At 62.0% G+C, this 20,978-nt stretch overlaps 2 protein-coding genes across 11 annotated transcripts in view; one reads left to right on the top strand and one right to left on the bottom strand.

Moving 5' to 3' along the window:
- The first annotated feature begins 933 nt into the window (after window positions 1-933).
- MYBBP1A (MYB binding protein 1a) lies at window positions 934-17,499 on the top strand. Its single transcript, XM_036835462.1, has 26 exons — window positions 934-1,175; window positions 1,371-1,469; window positions 2,193-2,276; window positions 2,366-2,440; window positions 2,541-2,648; window positions 3,555-3,730; window positions 3,891-4,058; window positions 4,165-4,282; window positions 6,107-6,402; window positions 7,004-7,114; window positions 7,651-7,776; window positions 7,962-8,129; window positions 8,220-8,319; window positions 9,948-10,044; window positions 10,147-10,298; window positions 10,660-10,746; window positions 10,879-11,037; window positions 11,122-11,292; window positions 11,389-11,546; window positions 12,623-12,875; window positions 13,097-13,222; window positions 13,309-13,377; window positions 13,957-14,070; window positions 14,282-14,383; window positions 15,271-15,419; window positions 15,595-17,499. Exons 1-26 carry the CDS (start codon window positions 969-971, stop codon window positions 16,157-16,159), a joined length of 4,038 nt encoding a protein of 1,345 aa, XP_036691357.1. The 5' UTR covers window positions 934-968; the 3' UTR covers window positions 16,160-17,499.
- The window catches only part of SPNS2 (sphingolipid transporter 2), a 35,620-nt gene continuing 31,108 nt past the window's right edge, over window positions 16,467-20,978 (bottom strand). For 4 of the 10 annotated variants that reach the window (XM_036835463.1, XM_036835465.1, XM_036835464.1 and 1 more), the window contains 4 exons: window positions 19,318-19,416; window positions 19,074-19,237; window positions 18,622-18,726; window positions 16,467-18,066 (listed from right to left, as the gene is read on the bottom strand). In XM_036835463.1, coding sequence (XP_036691358.1) covers window positions 17,574-18,066; window positions 18,622-18,726; window positions 19,074-19,237; window positions 19,318-19,416 — 861 coding nt within the window. In that variant the 3' untranslated portion in view covers window positions 16,467-17,573. Of the gene's footprint in view, window positions 18,134-18,621; window positions 18,783-19,073; window positions 19,238-19,317; window positions 19,417-20,978 lie in introns of all 10 variants that reach the window. The other 6 variants (XM_036835468.1, XR_005017668.1, XR_005017669.1 and 3 more) reach the window with 6 other exon arrangements.

The raw sequence follows: 20,978 nt of genomic DNA, 5'->3' as shown, positions 1-20,978 counted from the left end.
GCTGGCATCTCTGTGCTCCCCTTCAGGCCACACTCCGCTGATCTCCCTCACCTGGGCTGGAAACAAAATAAAGATCAAGCCTCCTGGACGCCACGTGCCATTCCTGCTTCTTGGTTACTTTCACATCAGCCTTTTAGGCACCTGGTGTCTGGGCTTTGCCCATGGGCAACACAGGAGACCCCCCACCCAGGGACACAGAGCCGGGCTGGTGTCTTTCTGCTCACCTTCTGACTCCTGGGGCACCACATGTACAAGGTAAACCACTTATTCTCACTTTCTGAAACAGCAGAGCAAGGAAGTGGTTGAGAGGAGGGTGAGTAGTTGGGTGTCTCAGGGGATACAAAAGGGGCTGGAGCTGCGTGTGTGGAATTTCAAGGCCAGGGTTGGCCCTCACCTCCCTGCTTCCCAGAGCGCCAGGGTCTCTGAACGACAATCCTCCAGAGACAGAAGCCAAGAAACGGGGGTGGCCGGTAGCACTCCTCCGCCGCGCTGTAAGAGGTATCTCTGATTTAAAGAACTCAATCCCACCACCTCCCCCTCACTGCCCCCCCCAACGAAGAGAATTCTTCCCCCAGCTCAAATGATACCACAGTCTACCCTCTGATGTTAGCCCCAAACCTAACATCCCTCTCTTTTCCATCACCCACTACCAGCTCCAAATTAGCTGGAATTTTCTCACATTACCTTGGTCCGATCCAACTGGTCTTCCTGCTTCTACTCTGCTCTCCTACAATCCATCCTCCACACAGCAGGATAATCTATTAAAAGTGTAAGTAGGATCAAGCCTTGTCCCTGCGTTAAAACCCTCCAGTGATTTCCCATCACAATCAGAATAAAATCCAAACTCCTGGTCTCTCCTGAGAACAGAGGAGCCAGGCCGCCCCGCCCCCAGCCGACCCAATTCAGTGCGCATGCGCCGCGACCCGACCTGGAAGAGGCAGTCTTCAGAGCCCACGTGTTCGACAAGCATGGCGGAGACGGAGAGTATGGACGTCGCTGAGCCTCCGGCTCCGGGAGAGGCCCCGAAGAGTGGCGCACGGCCTGCCGACCGTCATAGCCTGCTCAAGCACAGCCGCGAGTTTTTGGATTTCTTCTGGGACATTGCGAAGCCGCAGCAGGAGACGCGGCTTGAGGCCACGGAGAAGCTGCTGGAGTATCTGCGCGCAAGGCCAGAGGTATGGTGGCGGGACCTGGGACAGGGGGCTGCATAGATCCCGGCAAAGATGGAGCGGCGGGCCCCAGGATTTGGGCCCGGGGTCATGTGGTCGCGAACGTGGAGGCCCAGGTGAGCGCGCGCCGAGGAGCGGGGATGAGCGGCTGCCGGACGGTTCTTTTCACTGGCCCACCTGGGGATGTGCTTGGTTCCTCAGGGATCATCCGAGCTGAAGTACGCCCTGAAGCGCCTAATCACTGGGCTCGGGGTCGGACGAGAAACAGCCCGGCCCTGCTACAGTCTGGCCCTGGCGCAGGTGAGGTGGTGGCTCTTGGAAGGGGTCCAGCCTTGGTGGTCAAAACGGTGGGGTAGTGAGAAGGGCAGATGTCCCAGCTGCAGGAGAAGTGGCAGCTGAGAAGTTGGTGGGGTGGCATCCGCGTTGATGGGAGGTGTCCCCACGTGGACGCGGAGAAAACTGCATGAGCACGGCCTGTGTGCAGAGAAGCCCACGCAGGTGCAGTGGAAAGTTGAATTCGCTTTTGGGTATATGGGTTGACCAGCCTCTGAGGTACATTTACTGGGGGCAGTAAGCTTTGGCGTGGGTTCTGTTACCTCTGCAGGGTTTAGGGCCCTCTTCTCCCAAGGGGCACTCAGCTAATTATAGGCTATCTCTAAGGAGTCTGAACAAATGGAAGGGCTGTAGAGACCTGGTCCTTGAGCATCCGCCTGGGGGGAGCTCAGAGCAGGCTGTGGGGACAGAGTGTTTGGGAATCGCAGTCGAGCAATCTAGCGGCCAAAGGAGGTACTTTCTGAACCCCAGCTGGGCATGGGGTAGGGAGGCAAGATTCAGTTCCATTCACAGCTGTGTTCTATCATCAGCACTGCTCAGAGGCAGGTAGGCAGTTTCGGAGGCATCCTTGGGGTGGGAGCGGGGGTCCAAGGCCTCTGGGCAGAAGTTGAAGGGAGAAGTGGGAGGAGATGGAGGCCTTTGGGATGTGGCTGGGCCACTCCCCCTGAACCCCTCCTTTCCTCCTGGCAGCTGTTACAGTCTTTTGAAGACATCCCCTTGTGCAGCATCCTGCAGCAGATACAAGAGAAATATGACCTGCAGAAGGTTAAGAAGGTGAGAGTTAGTGGCCCCGGGGAGGTCAGCAGCCCTGGGGTTGGGGAATGCTCGGGTCCTTCTCACCAGTGCCTGGAATCCTTTTCTAGGGTATGGTGAGACCTGCCCTCTTTGGAAACCTGTTTGGGGTGCTAGCCCTCTTTCAGTCAGGCAGGCTGGTGAAGGTAAGAGCTTTGGGGGTTTTGGGGTATGTGGACTGGCTTGGAGTGGTGGGGGGAGAGTGGCATGCCCTGCTCACACCCTCTCTGCCTCTGGGGGTACCAGGACTCGGAGGCACTGATGCAGTCGGTGAAGCTGCTGCAAGTCCTGGGCCAGCACTACAGCCACTTGCAAGAGCAGCCCCAGAAGGCCCTGGTGGACATCCTCTCGCAGGTACGGGGCCTGGGGTAACGCTGCCTGTTGTAGAAGAATACGGAGAAGACGCGAGTTTACTCCATGGAAACACAGCACTGTCGCGCGGAAATGTGTGTGGCACTTGACATTTTGTAGTAACTACATTTAAAAAGTGAGAAAGAAATAGGGATGGTTTATTAGACTAAATAAAACATGTTACTATGTCTAAAGTATTAATGTGCAGTCAGTACAAAAAAACTATAGAGGTAGTTTACGTTCTTTTAAGTTCCCAGAATCCAGTGTATTGTACGCTCACAGCATATTTCCGTTCAGATTAGTACATTCTGAGTGCTTGGTGCCCACATGTGGCCAGTGGCTGCCATATCGGATAGTGCCGTTGTAGAACAGTGCCTGGCATGTGCCCGGTGGGTTAAACATGTTTGCCATTGTTGTTTTGGGCAGAGCTGGCCCCTCGGGGGTCCCCACTGCCCTATGTGGGAAATGGAGGTAGGGTAGTACCTAGAATCCTTTGCTGCTGAGGAAAAGGCAGGGACCGGTACATCCCAGGCCGAGGCTTTCTGCACAGCCCTGGCCACAGAGCCAGAAGGACCTTCACGTGGGGCACCTTGTATAAGAAATGGGCTAGTTCTGCAAAACCCAAAAGAGGAATAATTAAAAGGGTGGTCCAGGGCCAATTAGCATCAGTGGGATGCTTGTTTAAAACCCAGCTTCAGGGGCTTGGGAATTTGAGCTTTCTAAGGACTACCCTCTGATTCTGATGCCTGGCAAGGTGGATTGTGGCTGTCCCTCCTTGGGCTGGCACTGTGACAGGGGCCTCACGGGAGCCTGGCAGGTGGAACAGGGCCCAAAGGGCTCACCCCGTGGGGAGAGACAAAGGGTGCCATGCGGGGGCCCCCCCTCCCTCAACCAATGTCCCCACGCCAGGTCCCAGAGGCCATGTTGCAGGAGGTCCTGCCGAAAGTCCTCAAGCCCGACTTGAATTCAGTACTTGGTTCCCCTGAGCACCTGGAGCTCTTCCTCTTGGCTCAGCAGAAGGTGCCCACGAAGCTGGAGAAGCTGATGGGACCCGTCAACCTGTTCTCAGATGAGAGCATCCCCAGGTGTGAGGGGGGCGGGGAGATGGGCTCTCTGGGCCTCGGGGCTGCCCCTCCATCCACGGGTTTGCGCCATGGCCTGGGGTCGGGTGTCCAGGTGGCCCCAGGCGCCTGGCCCTGTCTGTTTAGGGAGTGCCCCCTGAGTCCCCTCCGCCTTCCTCTGCAGGCTGGTGACTGTGCTGAAGATGGCGGCCACCTCTGTGAAGAAGGAACGCAAGCTGCCTGCCGTGGCTTTGGACCTGCTCCGCCTGGCGCTCCAGGAGGACAGCTTCCCACGGTTCTGGAAGGAGGTTGTGGAACAAGGGCTCCTGAAGAAGCAGTTCTGGCCGGCCAGGTGCGTGAGTGCTTGACCTCTCTCCATCCCCTCTCCCCGGTTTGTTGAGCAGGGAGGGGCCAGGGGTCCGAGGGCTCTGACCAGGCTCTGTCCTGCGCCCCCTTAGCTACCTGTGTTTCCGCCTGCTGGGTGCGGCCCTGCCCCTGCTGTCCAAGGAGCAGCTGCAGCTGGTGATGCAGGGGGACCTGATCCGCCATTACGGGGAGCACATGGTCACTGCTAAGGTGGGTGCTGCCCCCTGTGGCCCAGCCCTGCCAGAAAGGGCCAGGCGACTGGGCTGCTTCCTGCCAAGAAGGGGGGGCGGGCCGCAGGGGTCAGCTGGCTTCCGGAAGAGAGGGTTGCTCTCCTGCCCTCCATGTCAGTGGTCCTGCCTGGGATGGGCAAGCACAGCTGCTATTGGGAGGGGCCTGGGAAGGGACAACCCTTTTCTCTGCGTAAAGTGAGCTAGTAAAGTGAGCTACGTGAGGTCCGACCCACATACCCCTCCCCGCCGCCTCTATAGCTATATACCCCTCCCCCCCACCTCTATATCTATATACCCCTCCCCCTGTCTCTATCTCTATATACCCCTCCCCCTGCCTCTATCTATATGCCCCTCCCCTGCCTCTATATCTATATACCCCTCCCCCCGCCTCTATATACCCCTCCCCCGCCTCTATATACCCCTCCCCCGCCTCTATATCTATATACCCCTCTTCCCCGCCTCTATATCTATATACCCCTCTTCCCCGCCTCTATATCTATATACCCCTCTTCCCCGCCTCTATATCTATATACCCCTCTTCCCCGCCTCTATATCTATATACCCCTCTTCCCCGCCTCTATATCTATATACCCCTCTTCCCCGCCTCTATATCTATATACCCCTCTTCCCCGCCTCTATATCTATATACCCCTCTTCCCCGCCTCTATATCTATATACCCCTCTTCCCCGCCTCTATATCTATATACCCCTCTTCCCCGCCTCTATATCTATATACCCCTCTTCCCCGCCTCTATATCTATATACCCCTCTTCCCCGCCTCTATATCTATATACCCCTCTTCCCCGCCTCTATATCTATATACCCCTCTTCCCCGCCTCTATATCTATATACCCCTCCCCGCCGCCTCTATATCTACCCCTCCCCGCTGCCTCTATATCTATATACCCTTCTCTGCCGCCTCTATATATCCCTCCCCCGCCTCTATATATCCCTCCCCCCGCCTCTATATATCCCTCCCCCCGCCTCTATATATCCCTCCCCCCGCCTCTATATATCCCTCCCCCCACCTCTATATCTATATACCCCGCCAGCAGTCTGTCCAGACCTCCCTCCACCCCCAGCTAGTGTTACAGTGAGAACAGACATCACCGATGGTGTTTTGAGCAGTCTGAGCACCCCACACTAAGCTAAGTGCTCCACAGGAGAATCAGCTGGTGGTTAAGAGCACGGAATCCCGGACCTGGGGCTGCCAGGTTCCCGTCCTGACCCCACCGCAGCTAGCTGTGTGACCTTCCGCAGCTTGCTTCCTTTCTCTGTGCCCGCTTCTGCTTGTCCATGAGATAAGAGGAGCAGGACCTTCCTCAGAGTCCTCGTGAGGGTAACCAGGCTAGCGTCCACAGGCGCTTAAAGCAGCGCCCTGTTCACAGGAAGTGCTGCTGGGGTCGTCACTAGCTCATTTCATCTTTACAACCAGCTTTGGAGAGCTGCTGTTCCCCTCTTCTGGGCAAAGGGCGGGCTCAGAAAGTACAGAGCGGTGGTTAAGAGCACGGACTGGGGGACCAGACTGACTGGAGCCAGATCCCAGCTGCACCACTTGGAGCCCTGTGACCTTCAGAAGTTACTTGCAAGCTTTTTTGTGCCTCGTTTCCTTCATCTGCAGAACAGTTAGAGGGGCCCAGGGCAAAGGGTTGTTGCAAAGATTAAACTCTGGGGCGCCTGGGCAACCCAGCGGGTACAAGGGAGGGTGCTTCCTGGGCCTCAGGACAGCCTGTTGTGGAAGAAGCTGGGGCGCTGTTGGATCCCTCCTGGCTGGTGACCCCGGTGCTGTGCCCAACTCTCGCAGCTCCCGAGCCAGTTCAAGTTTGCTCCGGAGATGAACGAGTACGTGGGGGCCTTCCTGAAAGGCTGCCAGGATGACCCCGAGCGGCAGTTGGCCCTGGTGGTGGGCTTCACGTCCGTCACCAACCAGGGCCTCCCCGTCGTGCCTACCTTCTGGCGGGTCATGCAGTTCCTGAGTCCCCCCGCCCTCAAGGGCTACGTGGCCTGGCTGCGGGACATGTTTCTCCAGCCCAACCTGGACTCCTTGGTGGACTTCAGCACCAACAACCAGAAGAAAGCCCAGGACACTTTGTTCCACGGGTGAGTGGGCCTGGTGGGGAGGGGCCTGCTGGCCCCAAAGGCCACATGGTACCGTGGTTCCCCAAGAAGGGAGAGGTGGGGAAGAGCCGAGCCTTTACTCTTTTTTTAATATATATATATAAATTTACTTACTTATTTTTGGCTGCATTGGGTCTTCGTTGCTGCACGTGGGCTTTCTCTAGTTGCGGCGAGCAGGGGCTACTTTTCATTGATGTGTGCAGGCTTCTCACTGCGGTGGCTTCTCTTTTTGTGGAGCACAGGCTCTAGGCACGCGGGCTTCAGTAGTTGTGGCTCGCGGGCTCTAGAGCGCAGGCTCAGTAGTTGTGGCGCACGGGCTTGGTTGCTCTGCGGCATGTGGGATCTTCCCGGACCAGAGATCGAACCCGTGTCCCCTGCATTGGCAGGCGGATTCTTAACCACTGCACCGCCAGGGAAGCCCCCGAGCCTTCGCTCTTAAAGGCCTCGGTTTTCTCACACGGGGCCCCGTGCTAGTGATAAGGGTGTTGGGGGATCTTGATTGGTTTTCCTGTCTCCAAGACGGGGCAAGGGGCACCGTTTTCGCCGTCTCTAAACGGCTTCCGGGCTTGCCTCCTGCCCCCAGGCCTGAGCGAGCCGTGTTCCGGCTACGGAAGTGGATCGTTCTCCGCCTGGTCAGCCTCGTGGACAACTTGCACGCGGAGAAGGAGGAGGCCTTGATTGAGGAGGTGGCCAGGTATCGTCATGAGATGCGCTTGGACCCCAACTCCCCACGGGGGCAGCGGCCTCTTGTCTGATCCTAGTTTGGGGCCCCCTGGAGCCAGGAGCCTGGGGGTCAAGTCATCCCTGCCCCTTAGGCAGGAGGAGATTTAAGGGAATTCCTTGGGAACCCTCGGAAGGGGGTACCTCAGAGGCTTGGGCTGGCTCCACCCTCCCCAGACGCCTTTGTGCGTCAGCAGTGTCGGGGGGACCTCGCCTCTGCGTCTGCCAGGTGCCCCTCCCGCCCTCCCTGCAGCCCCAAGAGAGGCAGAAGCGGTGGTGCCCTGGCCGAGGCCACACAGCCTCACATCTTGGTTCTGAGGGAGGGATGCTGGTCCTCTCCCCAGTTCGGGCTGGGCTCTGTTCTGCTGGGGATCCAGACCTGAGAAATGTCTGCTCTCTCATCGTCGCCACCTGGCACCAGGCCCTCGGTGAGGGCCCGAGGATGGGCTGGTCAGAATGGTGGCCCTGACTGAGGGTAACACGGGTTATTCTCCCACCCTCCCTCCCCAGGTTTTGTTTTTTCCACTCATTCTTCGAGACAAAGAAGCCCACGTCCCAGATCCCTGAGACCGAGCAGCACTTCTCTCACCCCCTGGACAGCCGGACCCGGGAGGTGGTGGGCAGTGCCTTCTTCAGGTGGGCGCTGGGCAGCCTGGGAGAGGTCTGAGGGTGGGCGAGCGGGCAGGAAGGTGGCCTCGGGGCGCTGCTCCCTCCAGTTGGAACCTGCGGCCCAGTGAGTTCCAGTGGGTCACAGTGTGGGGGATGGAGGGGGTGGCCTTGTTCACCAGCCCAGCCTGTGACCCTGACCCCACCACTACCAGCCTGCTGCAGACTCTCAGCACGCAGTTCCGGCAGGCGCCGGGGCAGACACAGGACGGGCAGCCCTGGACCTACCACCTGGTGCAGTTTGCAGACCTGCTGTTGAGCCACAGCCGCAACGTGGTTCCCCTGGTGGCCTTCACCACGCAGCAGCGCCAGGCCTGGGACCGGTGAGAGGGCGCAGTTGCCACAGTATGGGTGGGACACTCTGGGGTACTGACGCTGGCCACAGTGCCTGAGGGCGTGCCCGTCTCACCCAGGACGCTGAAGACTCTGAAAGAACTGGAGGCCCAGTCCTCAGAGGCCAAGGCCGCTGCCTTCCAGCACCTGCTACTCCTGGTGGGCATACACCTCTTCAAGGTATGGCAGCCTGGAAGGGAAGGGGTTACAGACCTGGGGTCTGCGGTGGCTAGCAGAGGCTCTGGAGTGTTGAAGTTGGCAGGTTTCCTAGGCTGACTGCTCCTGGCTCGAATTACAGCCCAAGGAAAAGTCACTCCATCCACTTACTGGGCACCAGCTACATCCTGAGCTTTCCGTGCAGTGTCCCTTGTTTGTGATCCCCACAATTTTGAGACAGGCACATCTTTTTGACAGGTGGGGGTAACAGACTTAGAGAGGTAAAGTAACTTACCCCAGGCCATACAGCTGTTGGCTAGGATTCAGACATAGGGATCTGACTCCACTATCCCACAGGACCTCCCAAAACTGCCTTACTGACCAGAGGTGATGGATGTAAAGGAGAAGAGGGGGTCTGGCTCTGGGCATACCAGTCACTGATGGGGCTAGTTCTTCTGTCTGTCGGTGGTCAATTAGAAGTGGGGTCCTGATTTTTCTGTCTGACTCTCACACATCTAGAATCCACAGTAGTGGGTTGAGGGTAGCGTGTTTTTGCCTGGTGCTCCCCACGTGGGGTTCTGTGCCCTGTCACTGTATTCCTCACGTTGTCACTCATACCCTTTCTCATGACGGGTCCTCTAGAACCAGCTTTGTCTCTTTTTCTATTCTTTCCACCAAGAAACTTTGACCACGTTTGGAGTTTAGTGCCGGCAGCTCTTTTGACCCTCGTGGTTTCTTCCCGGCTCTGAACCCTGGTTTCTCTGAAGGATGTCCTCTTGCGTTGTGTGGGCTGGCTCTTGTGGGGCTGCTTCAGGTCTTGAGTAGTCTGAGGAGACGGGACTCCCTTCTGGCCTCTTGGCTGAGGCTTTTGCTTCCAGGTCTTGGGCACTCAGCCCAGCTCGTACACGAGCCGTGTGGGTAATGATCGGTCTCGATGCCCCTTCCGATGCTTGGCACTGGGCCTCTGAGGGGCCTACCCAGACCCTGGGACCTCCGAGCTTGACTTGGGTAAAAGGTACCCAGCCACAGCCAGGAAGCTGGAGGCAAAGATGGCCAGGGCCTGGGCCCTGTTCTGGCCTTCGCTCCACCACCCCTACCCCAGACACTGACGCTGCCCTGCTGCATTATGGGGAAAAGTCTGCCCTTTTGGTACCGACAGTCACACAGGTTATTTTCAACTCACCGGTCAGTGGCTGGAGTCTGGGCTTATTCCCCCACAAGATGGGCTTAAATTTGTTAAGATCAATGATTTTCAGGTCTTTCTCTGTAGCAATGTCAAGCCTGGTGTGGGAGGAGAAATCTAGAATTGCAAAGCAGGAGGCTGGGACCTGCTGGCGCCCTGTGATCCTGACCAGGCCAGCCTTGTCAGCCTCTCCACCGCTCCGGCATCGGTGGGCAGGTTGGGCTTCCCGGTCTCTGAGGGCTCTCAGACCCTGTGCCTGCGTGTTAGGTGTAAAAGGTCATCAGCTTTTGGGCTGCCCCTGGGGTCTGGCTGGGGTCCTCTGCTCTGGATTGTGAGGGTGACTGGACAGGGCAGTCTGGAGTCTTCTAGGCCTCAGATGCCAGCTCCTCCCACTTGGCCACCCCCTCTCCTGGCTCAGCAAAGGCTGGGAATGGGGCCTGGCTCCTGATTTCTGTCCTGTCCTGCACAGTCCCCCACAGAGAGCTGTGACCTCCTGGGCGACATCCAGACCTGCATCAAAAAGAGCCTGGGGGAGAAGCCCCGTCGGACCCGCTCCAAGGCCACCAGTGGGTCATCGTCCCGGGGTGGGGCGGGTGGCGGGCAGTCAATAGGGACCCAGCATGGGGCGCTGGTGCCCTGCCCAGACTCAGCCCTTTCCTTGCTTGCAGACCCCCAGGAGCCACCGTGGGTGGAGGTGCTGGTGGAGATCCTGCTGGCCCTTTTGGCCCAGCCCAACCACCTGATGCGCCAGGTGGCCCGAAGTGTGTTCGGCCACATCTGCTCCCACCTGACTCCACGTGCCCTGCAGCTCATCCTGGATGTAAGTTGGGGCCTTTGGGGAAATGGGTCCCGGGATGGGGCTCTCCAAGCACTGGGCTGCCCTAGGGCTGCCTCACTGCCACCCCGTCCTGACTGTAACCTGCAGGGTGGTCGGGGGCCTCCTTCAGGGTCTCCTGCTGTGCACCCTGACCCTGGGTTTGCCAAGGGCTGATGGGGTCTATCGAGGAGGCACGGGAGGGAGTGGCTCTCTCTCCTGGGCTCCATCTTCCTCCCTGAAATGGGGACCTTTGGCCGAGACCGGACGGCCATGGTCAGGGAAGGCCGTCGAGAGGGCCCAGGGGTCTGAGGCGGGTGAAGGGGCCGGGGCAACAGATGCGTCAGCCGCCTGGGAATCCCGGCAGGTGCTGAACCCCGAGGAGAGCCAGGATGAGGACGACAGCGTGGTGGTTACAGACGACTCCGAGCAGCAGCCGCTGGGGGATGCAGAGGTACTTGGCAGCGAGGGGCAGGGGGTGGGCGGACACGCGGCGGGCGGTGGAGAGGCGTGACACGCGGTGGGCGGTGGAGAGGCGTGACACGCGGCGGGCGGTGGAGAGGCGTGACACGCGGCCCACCCACAGGACAAGAGCTCGGACGACGGTGAGGGCAAGGGCGCCAACGACTCGGAGAGCGAGGAGGAGAGCAACGACGAGGAGAGCGACGAGGAGGATCGGGACGGGGACGTGGACCAGGGCTTCCGGGAGCAGCTGATGGCGGTGCTGCAGGCGGGGAAGGCGCTGGTGAGCAGGGGCCGGGCCGGGGCCCTGCGTCCGTGTGCGTCTCCTGCACGAGGCCGGGCCGCTCACGGGGCATCCGTCCCTCAGGGCGGAGCTGACGGCGGGGACGACGACGAGCTGGGGGATGAGGCCATGATGGCCCTGGACAAGAGCTTGGCCAGCCTCTTTGCCGAGCAGAAGCTGCGCATCCAGGCCCGGAGGGACGAGAAGAACAAGCTACAGAAGGAGAAGGCGCTCCGGCGGGACTTCCAGATCAGGGTGAGCCCGCTCGGCGGCCCCAGCCCCACCCCCTCCGTCCGGTCTCCCTCTGCTCCCGTCCCCGCACCTGGCTGAGCCCACCCTTACCGGCTGCAGGTCCTGGACCTGATCGAGGTGCTGGTGACCAGGCAGCCCGAGAACCCCCTGGTCCTGGAGCTGCTCGAGCCGCTGCTGCACGTGATCCGGCGCAGCATGCGCACCAGCAGCACGAAGCAGGAGCAGGATCTGCTGCACAAGACGGCCCGCATCTTCACGTGAGCGCGGGCGGGCCCCCGGGGAGCCGGGCCTTGGGGGTTCCCTGGGTAGAAAGGGTAGGAGCCAGGACCCCCGGGGGCCCGCATCATTCAGGAAGTCTCACGCAGCTCTGCCCCGCCCGTGTGTTCTGCAGCCCTTAGCACGGGGCCCCCAGTCCCATCCCTGCCCTCGGGGTCACTGCGGCTGGGAAACCCGGCAGGGCGTCAGCGGCGACATTCTGGGCCTGTGGCAGGGGCTGGATGGGAGACGGTAGGCGCACCTAACCCAGGCGTGAGGTGCCAGGGAAGGCCGCCTGGGAGACATTTAGGCAGTGCAGGGAGCTGCGGGGCTCCTCAGGTCCAGAGGCCACAGGCGGGGCAGAAAGGCGTGTCCACACGGGAGCCGGTGAGGCGCAGCCAGACGCGGGAGGCCTTGGGGCCCGGCCCTCGCAGTATTGGGAGGCCTCGGAGGCGTTTGCAGCCAGGAGGCGGGCCGAGTGGGCGGCGCTAGAGCAGGGAGCCCAGCAAGAGAGTCGGCGCAGCGCGGCAGGTAGAGCCCTCGCTGCCTTCTAGAGAGCGGAGGAGGTGGTGGAGACAGAGACAGAGGCCTAAGGACTTGAGGTGCCGAGTGTGCAGCACAGAGCGGGTGGGGAGGGGCAGTGGACAGCGCAGCCCCCGCTCACGCCCCCTGCAGGCCCAGGTCACACTTTCTCAGCTAGTTCTCCCTCCCACTCTGCCCAGGCCCGCAGGGTCCTGAGCGCACAGACCCTGGTTTTTGTCTTACAAAGAGCCTGGAAGCCACCATGCCCCGGGAGACGGGTGTAGATGGGGCTGTGGCCAGGTCGGGGTGTCGGCCCGTGGTGGAGCCACACCCAGGGAGCTGGTTTCCCTCCGGCTTCTCCTCGGAGCCCATCCGCACGTGGCCCCGGGCCTGCCCCTGCGCCCTTGGTCAGACCCCTTTCTTTAGGTGTTTGTTTCCTGCCTGTGAAGTGGGACCCGGTGTCCCTACCCTGGGGCTTGGCCCTGCCGTGGGTCGGGATGGGGGGGCGGGTAACATCGTGACCAGCTCTGGCCGACCCCCACTCTCCCCCCACCAGACACCACCTGTGCCGCTCCCGGCATTACTGCCGCAACGTGGGCGACCGCGTGGAGACTCTGTACGCCCGGCTGGAGAGGCTGGCGCAGCAGGCTGGTCGCCAGGCTGACTCCTCCGTCTCCCTCTACTACTTCAACGCCTCCCTCTACCTGCTCCGGGTCCTGAAGGGCAACACTGTGGGCAAGTCCACCTGCAAGGCCCAGAAGAAGGAGAAAGCCGGCACTGACGCCGGCACCCAGCCCCAGGGCCCAGAGGTGAGCAGGCGCTGGCCCGGGAAGGCTCAGCCTGGAAAGTCCAAGCCGGTGGGAGCCAGTCCCAGGAGGCGGCGGGACCATCTGCCCATTTCACAGATGGGAAGTTGAGGCTGTGCCTTCCCCGGGATCTAGCTTTCAGCCTTCTGAAGGCAGCCCAGGCTCTGCTCCCGTGCCAGGGCCCTCTCTCTGGCATCACACCAGCTCTCTCTCACGTGGTGCAGGCTGCCAGCTGCTTGGATTTGAGCCTCGTGACCCCGATCTACTCATCGGCACTGAGCTCCTTCCTGACCAGGCGCAGCAGCCCGCTCACAGCTCCCATGTTCCTCAGCCTCTTCTCCCGGCACCCGGTGAGTTGTAGTGCCAGGCCGCCCCTTGGGCCCCGGCTCGGCCCAGTCCTCACAGCCCACCTCACAGCCCGTCGTTCCCTCCGCAGATGCTCTGTAAGAGCCTGCTCCCCATCGTGGTCGAGCACGTGGCAAGCCACACGCGGCCCCGCCATCAGGTAAGGGGCTTCCCAGATCCCAGCTGAGGGCCTGCCTGAATCACCCGCTCGACTCCTGTCTGGCTCTTTGGGAGGCCCAGGAATGCTGCCCTGGTTGGGCCAGAGGGTGGGCCCTGCCCCTCCGACCTGGCCAGCCCCGCCCCCACTGTAGGCCCAGAGCAGCTGGGGGTGGGGGGCCCTTCCCGTGTGGCCCGAGCCCAGCAGCTCCTCAGAGACCATGCTCTGACCTGCGCAGAGGAAGCCCCGGGCTGATGGGTGTAGGCCTGGGGGCGGGGTGGGATGAGGGGGCTGGAGACACTGGAAGAAGACGCACTGAGTGAGTAGGGGGCCAGGAACCCTGTCCAGCTGACTGACAGCCCTGGCTGCCCCCCAGGCCTCGGTTCTCCCACCTGCCTGAGGAGAAGGGGCAGGAGCAGGTGATGGCCGAGCCCAGAGCGTCTGTGGCGACGGCGCCTCCCGCGTGGCCGATTCAAGTGCCCAGCGGGCTCCTGGAGCTCGTGGGGGACCCCCTGCAGCTCCCTCAGCCCTGGCCCAGCGTGCCGAGGCTCCTGGTGACCCCAGTCCCCCACCCCACCCCAGGCCCAGGCCTGCCTGCTGCTCCAGAAGACCCTGCCCACACGGGAGCTGAGGCTGTGCTTTAAGGACCCCGAGTGGAAGCAGCTGCTGGACCAGATCCTGGCAAAGGTCACTGAGGTAACGGCCACGGGGCTCCTCTCCCCCACCCGCTGGCGGTGGTTCTCTGGGAACCAAGGGGCAAGGGTTGCTGGCCCCTGCGCCTGGGGGCGGGTTGGGGGTTCCCCCAAGGAGACGTTTCTCTCCTCGGCGCCCTAATCTCCTCGTGGGGGCAACAGCAAGGCTTTGGGTAGCTCTCCGGAGGGGCTCAGCCTGGCTGCCTTCTCCTCAGAGCCTGCGGACGCTGGGTGAGGCCGAGACCAAGCCAGGGCACCAGAAGGAGCTGTCCTCCCTGGAGCTGCTCAACACTGTCTTCAGGAGCATCCAGCACGAGGTGAGCCTGGGCTCGGGAGGGAGGGCGCCTCGCAGGCAGGGCGGGCGGTCTGCGCAGAGGGGAGGGGGCGGGTGGGGGGAGCCAGGTGGGGAAGGGTCTGGACGCCCGGGTCAGGACTCTGGGCTTCATGTGCGGGGCGAGGGTGCCGTAACCTGTGCCTGGCCGGGGTGGGGTGAGCCGGTTGCTGCGGCTCTGCTCCAGTAAGGAAGCCGAGAAGGGGCTGGGAGGGCTGGCGGCCACGGGAGGACCCGGCTGTTAGCGGGGAGCCCGGGTTTCCGGGCCTTCGGAGGCGGGCCGGGCGTGTGGAGCGTGAGATGCTCAAGGGGCCGCTGTGGGCAAGTCTCTGGTTCCTCCAGTCTGGCCCGGAGGGAGAGGTTTGGGGGTCCTTAGCGTAGACACTGATCAAAGCCCAAGTGCGGGACAAGCTTCCAAGAGGGTGCTGCAGGGAGCAGACAGGGCCAGGGCCTTGCAGAACGGCAGGCGGACCTGCAAAGCCACGCTCAGAGTGGCAGTAAAAAGCCAGGAGGGAGAGGGGTGTTCTGGAAGCCAGTGGGTTTCAAAAACAACCCATTCAGTACGTGACGGGGAGGGGGAGATAGGAAGAAGGGCGTTGGCAACCCTGAGGTCACTGCATGGTGCCCCCCCCGGAGGTGGGCGGGCCTTCGGGCCATGGGAAGAGAACAGAACATGGCACCTGGGGCTTTTTTCCTTGCAAGGCGAGAGAGACTAGGGATGTACAGGCAGAAGGGTTGGCTGAGGGTCCAGAAGGGGGGTGGGCTCACAGAGAGGCTCTCACCGGGCAAGGGTGGGAGGATGGGGACCAGGAGCCAGGGAGAGGCCATGCCTCATGTCACCACTGCAGCCACAGCCTTCCTGCCCCTCTGCAGAAGCTGACGATGGACCTGACCGCTGTCCTGGGCGTGCTGCAGAGCCAACAGCCGAGGCTGCAGCAGGGGCTACAGCAGGGGGCGCACTCGGCTGGGTCCAGCCGCCTCTATGACCTCTATTGGCAGGCCATGAAGTTCCTCGGAGTCCAGTACGTTTGGGGAGAGGGGGCCCCCACCTTGGGAGGGGCTGGGAAGACCCTCACGTTGCACACGTCCTGCTGTGTGCACCGCAGTGTGGGAGCTTTGGGCAGCTTGGGGACCACGGAGGCGGAGGTCACCCCTGCCCTCACCACATACTTCTCTCCTTTGCTCACTTCCTCCCAGGCGTCCCAAGTCAGAGAAGAAAGATGCCAAGGAAGTCCCTAAGGCCACGCCGAGCCCCATTAGCATGAAGCGGAAGAAAAAGGGGTTCTTGCCAGAGACCAAGAAGCGTAAGAAACGCAAGTCTGAGGGCGCCACGCAGGAGGAGGCGGCCAAGCCCGCAGCTGCCGGTGGGGCCCAGCCCCCCAGCACTGGCAAGAGGAAGAGGAAGAGGAAGAGCAAGGCCCCAGCCCAGGCCCAGGTGAATGGGATGCCTGCCTCCAGGAGTCTGACCCCAGAGCCCCCTGCCACGAGCCCCAGCAGCCCCGCCACGACCCCAAAGCTGCAGAAGAAAAATCAGAAGCTGTCCCAGGTGAGCAGAGCCACCCCCGTGTCTCCCGAGTCCCCCAAGGAGCCTGCTGCCAAAAAGCGTCAGAAGAATCTGCCCCAAAAGGGGGTTTCAGGCAAGTCGCCGCAGTCCGCACTGCCCAGGAGAAAGGCCAGATTGTCTTTGGCCAGCAGGAGCCCCACCCTCCTTCAGAGCGGGGCCAAGAAGAAGGGGCAGCTGAGGAAGGCGAAAAAGCTGTGAGTGTCCCCGTCTGCCCTAGAGACTCCTATTTTTTCACCGCGATTTTAATACACAAGCCGCTGTCTGAGGTTCTACTTTCTGCGCGGGGGGTGGTGGGTCTGCTGCCAGCCTGCCAGGAGGTCCCGCCCCAGCGACCCCCAGCCCCGGGCTGGGCCCTGCCGCTGCTCTCAGGCACAGAGCACGCTTGGGACCTTGGCTCCCCAAGCGGTGTAGGCCAGGCCCAGGGCTCTGGTGTCTGGCGGGTGGGGTACAAGTGTGACCACGCCTCGTACCCCCCCAGGCTGCTTTCCTGCGGGAGCCACCGGGGCATGACTTAAATATCTTTATTTCTTCATTTACAAGAGGAATATATTTGGCTTCTCTTTTAAGACTCTGAGATTCACAATCAGCAGCTCTAAAAAATAAAGGAGCAGTTTGGCTTCCGGAAGGAAGAGGAAGCAACACTTGGACCTGGTTCTTGTACAACAAGAAAACATTGCTGGGGCCCCAGTTGAGGCCGGGGTGGGAATGGAGGCCAGGCTGGTCTTTGGGGGAAGCCCACCCCTTGGTTAGGCCCCCCCCAGGGTGCCCCAGAGCTTGGTGGGGAGGGGCTCCTCCACTAACTTCCCCCCCCTTGAAGCCACACCAGCCAGTCGACTGTGGGCAGAGCGCACTAAGCTGGCTGGCTCTTAGTGACTCCTGCTGGACACACGGGGCCACCTCGACCACAACCACCTTGATTCCAGCAACGGTGCCGGGAGGGAGCGTGGAGCAGAGGGGATGTGATAAGCTCCGCTGGGAAGCTGGGGGTCTGGTGAGAAGTTGGCGGCTGCGCCCCGGTGTGTGGCTCTGGGTGGGGGGAGTCGGGGCTGCGTGTGAACGGCAGCAGCAGCTGGTGTGTGCGTGGAGGTGGCTCTGGGTGCTGGCCTGTCCCGACGCGCCTCAGTCTCCACCAGCCTCGTCCCTGGGACAGGAAGCCCAGTGGAGGGCTGCTTCCTCTGACAGCCGGAGCCCTGGCTGCTGCCCCACAGATTCTGGGAATTGTCCCCTGGGCGCTGCCCCTGGCAAGGGCCCAGCCTGGGGGCCAGAGTCAGCTCCCGGCTTCTGGAGGGCGGGGGTGCTAGGGTGGATCCAAGGAGCCCTGTAGGCATGGGGAACCCCCAGAGGTCTCAAGCCTGGGGCACACGTGGCGTGTAGCTGCCACCAGGGCCTTCACTCCTGGTAATGCCAGCTCCCTGTCAGGATGGTCCCCCACCTGGGAGATCTCCGGGCTGACAGCCAGCCCAGGGCAGCAGAGACAGACGTCCTCCAGAGCGACCAGCCAGGCTGGGAAGCGCCTAGCAACGCGGGTGCCCGGCTCTGCCAGGTTGAGTCCAACGTCCACGAGGTCAGAGGCCCAGCTGACAGGCTATGTAGTCCTCACACACCAGGCCCTTCAGGGAGTCTCAGAGCCGGAAGTGCCACCCTGAGGCTTGGGCCACCTCTTCTCTGTGCAGCCCAGGGGTTGTCGTGTCTTCAGAGCTGCAGGTAGTGCCTTGCCCAGCAAGCTGGCGGGAAAGTCCAGCCCCCGGGCCCCGGAGTCCGGGGAGGGCAGAGACTGCCCCAGGATCACGTAAGCCGGGGACAGGCCAGCCTCTCCCCACACGCCCACAGCGGGCTGTCTTCTTCCTGGGCCCCAGGGCCCCTGCACCCCAGACCCAGGCCTGGGGGTCTGTCCCAGGGTATGGCTCCAGCACACACAGCCTTCCAGGTTAGTTGAGGACACAGCTTCTTGGAGCCAAGGCCACGCGGCAGTCCCAGACCAGAGCCGGTGGGCGCCCAGCTGTGGGTCACACGGAAAGCTTCGGGACAGCCCTACGGGGCCAGGGCGCCGGGGGACACCTCCCAGGCTAGGTAGGAGCAAGGGTTCTTCGTTGTCCCAGTGGCACCTGGAGGGAGGGGGTCAGAGGTCAGGTGTGGAGCCCATTCCAGAGCTTCCCTCTTTCACGATCCTCCCTATGGGGAGAAACAGGCCTTTCTCTGGGCTCCGGTGGCATGAAGGGTGTGGGTCTACTGGAGCCAAGGCGTGGGGCAGTGACCTTGGATTTTGTACTGCCGGGAAGCTGCAGCCCCCAGAGGCCAGGCCCAGAGGAAGGTCCAAGTAGGAGTCAGGCCCTGGCACCTCTAGGAGGATTCGGGAGGACAGAATCCAGAACCGAGCGGGGAGTTCCTGGCCAGTCCCCACCCTGACCTATGCCCCCAGCCCTTCTGAGGAAGGAAGGGGGACCTGCCTCCCTCCCATGGGTCCACTGGTCAATTTGGGCAACATCTCATGAGGAAGAGGGCCAAGGCCAGGGCTGGGATGTTCTCAGGCAGGAGGTGACTCAGGAGCTGCGCCTGCTTCCAGAACACCCCTCCATGGCGAGCTGAGTGCCCCCCCCCCACTAACCCTGCCCCTTCCCTCCGTAAGGAGTCTTGCCCCCAGCCCCCCGACCCACACTCACTGCCTCAGACTTTCACAGATGCGGGCGGCATCACCAGCGGGTTCACCCTGGGGGAGAGACGGGCGGGGGTCAAGGTGGCGGATCAGCGGGGGCCTGGCCCGGGCACTGCTCTGGCGCATCGCATCGCGGGGGCCGGCGGACCGGATGTGCTGGGCAGGGACCTCGTCAGCCCCAGAGGGAGGTGGGAGAGCCCAGGAGTGGGGAGAGAAGAGAGAGAGAGAGAAGAGTAAAGAGGAGAGGAGAAGTCAGAAAATGAGAGGAAAAAGAAGGGGCGGAGCCCCAACCCTGAAAACCATTCGTTCCGGAGAAAAACCCACCTAGAACCACCACAAAAACCCCGGGGCCACCATGGGCTCCCTCTTGTGATGGAGGCAGCATCTGGAGGGCGGGGACCTTGTCAGCCCGATGACCCACCAGCAGGCAGCAGGCCCACCCTCACCCCCCCCACTCACTGCTGCTCAGCCTTGGCGCGGTCGCTGAGGAAGAAGAGCGCGGTGGCCAGGAAGAACATGCCACCCAGGACCACGACGAAGGGGCAGAGCATGAGGGCGTAGCCCAGGCTCAGGAACTCCCAGAGCGGGGAGTCCTTGGTGCTCTGGCGGATCAGGTCGGAGATCTGTGGAATGGGGGAGGGGGTGGATGTCAGCGCGGGGCCACCTCCCAAAGGCCTGCACCCCACCCGCCCCCAGTACTCACAAAGCCGATGAGGTAGGGGCTTCCGGCGTCCCCCAGCAGGTGGGACGTGAAGCTCTGCAGGGCAACGGCAGTGGCCCGTCTGGTGGGGATGACCACATACTGTGCAAGAGGCAGCAGGTCAGAGGCCAGCAGAGTCAGGTGTGCCCACCTGGCCTCATCCCAGGGGTCACGACACTTCTGAAGCTCCCATGGCCTCAGACTCACTCCTGCCCTGGTGTCTTGACTTGTTCTCCTGGGTCCTCCCCGGCTCCTGAGACCAGGCTGCCTTAGCGTCTGCACTTGGCCCTTGGCGGGGAGCCAAATGCACCGGTCACAGGGAAACCGACGCCCGGGGGCACAGAGATTGCACGTGGCAACACTGGGACCAGAACCCTGGCCTCAGTCTTGCCCTCACCTCCCTACAAGCTAAAGACCCATCTTGGTTTCCCCTCCTTGGGGACCTGCCAAGGCCTGGGCTGGCTGGGATGGGTGATGGTGGTGAAGCAGGACCCTGCCTCGAAGAGCCTCCACTTTTACCCCCAGCATGGACTGCCAGAGCCGCTGGGCCCCCGGAACCCCCGCCAGACCAAGCAGGCCCCGACCCACAGGGGCTGCAGCTCTAAAGCTGGGCGGGCCAAGGTCAGACACAGGGGCTGGTGGCGGAGCAGCAGGGGGCGGGCAGCAGCCACGTCAGCGGGCGCCCTGGGCAGCCCCTTGCCCCCGAGCTCAGCTTCCTCATCTAGTCCGAGCCCCAGCCTTGGTAGACAGTCTGTGAGAACAGCCAGTGCCCACGGGGCACCCAGTTACTGGCGGGGAGGGGAAGACCTGGATTGCGTGGCCCCATTTCCAGGAATAATTAGTCACTTGGCTGTGACACTTAATAAAATGGGACATGATTTCCCTGGGACCCAAACCCTGTCAGCATCTGGGGCTGCCCCTGGGGCTGGGGGCAGAGGAGGGGGTCCTGCCTACCGCCAAGGGCATTTGATTCAGGCAAACTCACTCCAGCCTTCACTCCCGCATGTGCAGTGACCCCCGCCTGGCACTGAGCTGAGTCAGACCTCCCGCCCATCACCCCCTTAGCCAGGGACTGGGTGAGGGGGGCGGTGTTGGAGGGAGACCACCCCAGGTGAAGCACATACACAGGGAAGCTCGGGCGGGGCCAGGCAGGCTTCCTGGAGGGGAGCTAGCAGGGGCCTGATGCCCAGGCAGACTCTGATCTCCTAGGCTGACCCATATTCTGGTACCAAACCCCAAGTGCGCTGAAGGTGGCCCCATGAGGAGTCCTTCCTCCCCCTGCCCCCAGGGCCCACCCTGGCACCTCCCACCCTCCCCACCGCCGGTGCCCTGCATACCCTTCTCCCAACTCTCTCCCGGCCCTGACTTGGAGGATCCCTGAGGACAGGACCAGATGTCAGCACCCCCTCCACCACCCCTGCCCCAGACTGCCGCTTGTTATCGAGGCCGCAGCCCCCTCCTGCTTCCTCCCAGGCTGCTCCCGTCCCTGCCCAAGGACACAAGCCCCTGCCGCCACTCAGATGGCCCTTTGTCCCCGGCCGCCTGGTCTGGAGCCCATTGTTGGCCCCGTGAAGACGGCCTCTGTCTGCCCGACCCAGCCACGGGCACTGGGGCAGGCGCGCCTGGAGCCCAGGCTGAGCCGGGAGGGCAGAGTCCATGGGAGC

Source organism: Balaenoptera musculus, chromosome 20 (genome assembly GCF_009873245.2).
Source record: "Balaenoptera musculus isolate JJ_BM4_2016_0621 chromosome 20, mBalMus1.pri.v3, whole genome shotgun sequence".
NCBI lineage: Eukaryota > Metazoa > Chordata > Mammalia > Artiodactyla > Balaenopteridae > Balaenoptera > Balaenoptera musculus.
Note: the sequence above shows the minus strand (reverse complement) of the source record. Positions and strands in the feature narration are given on the sequence as shown.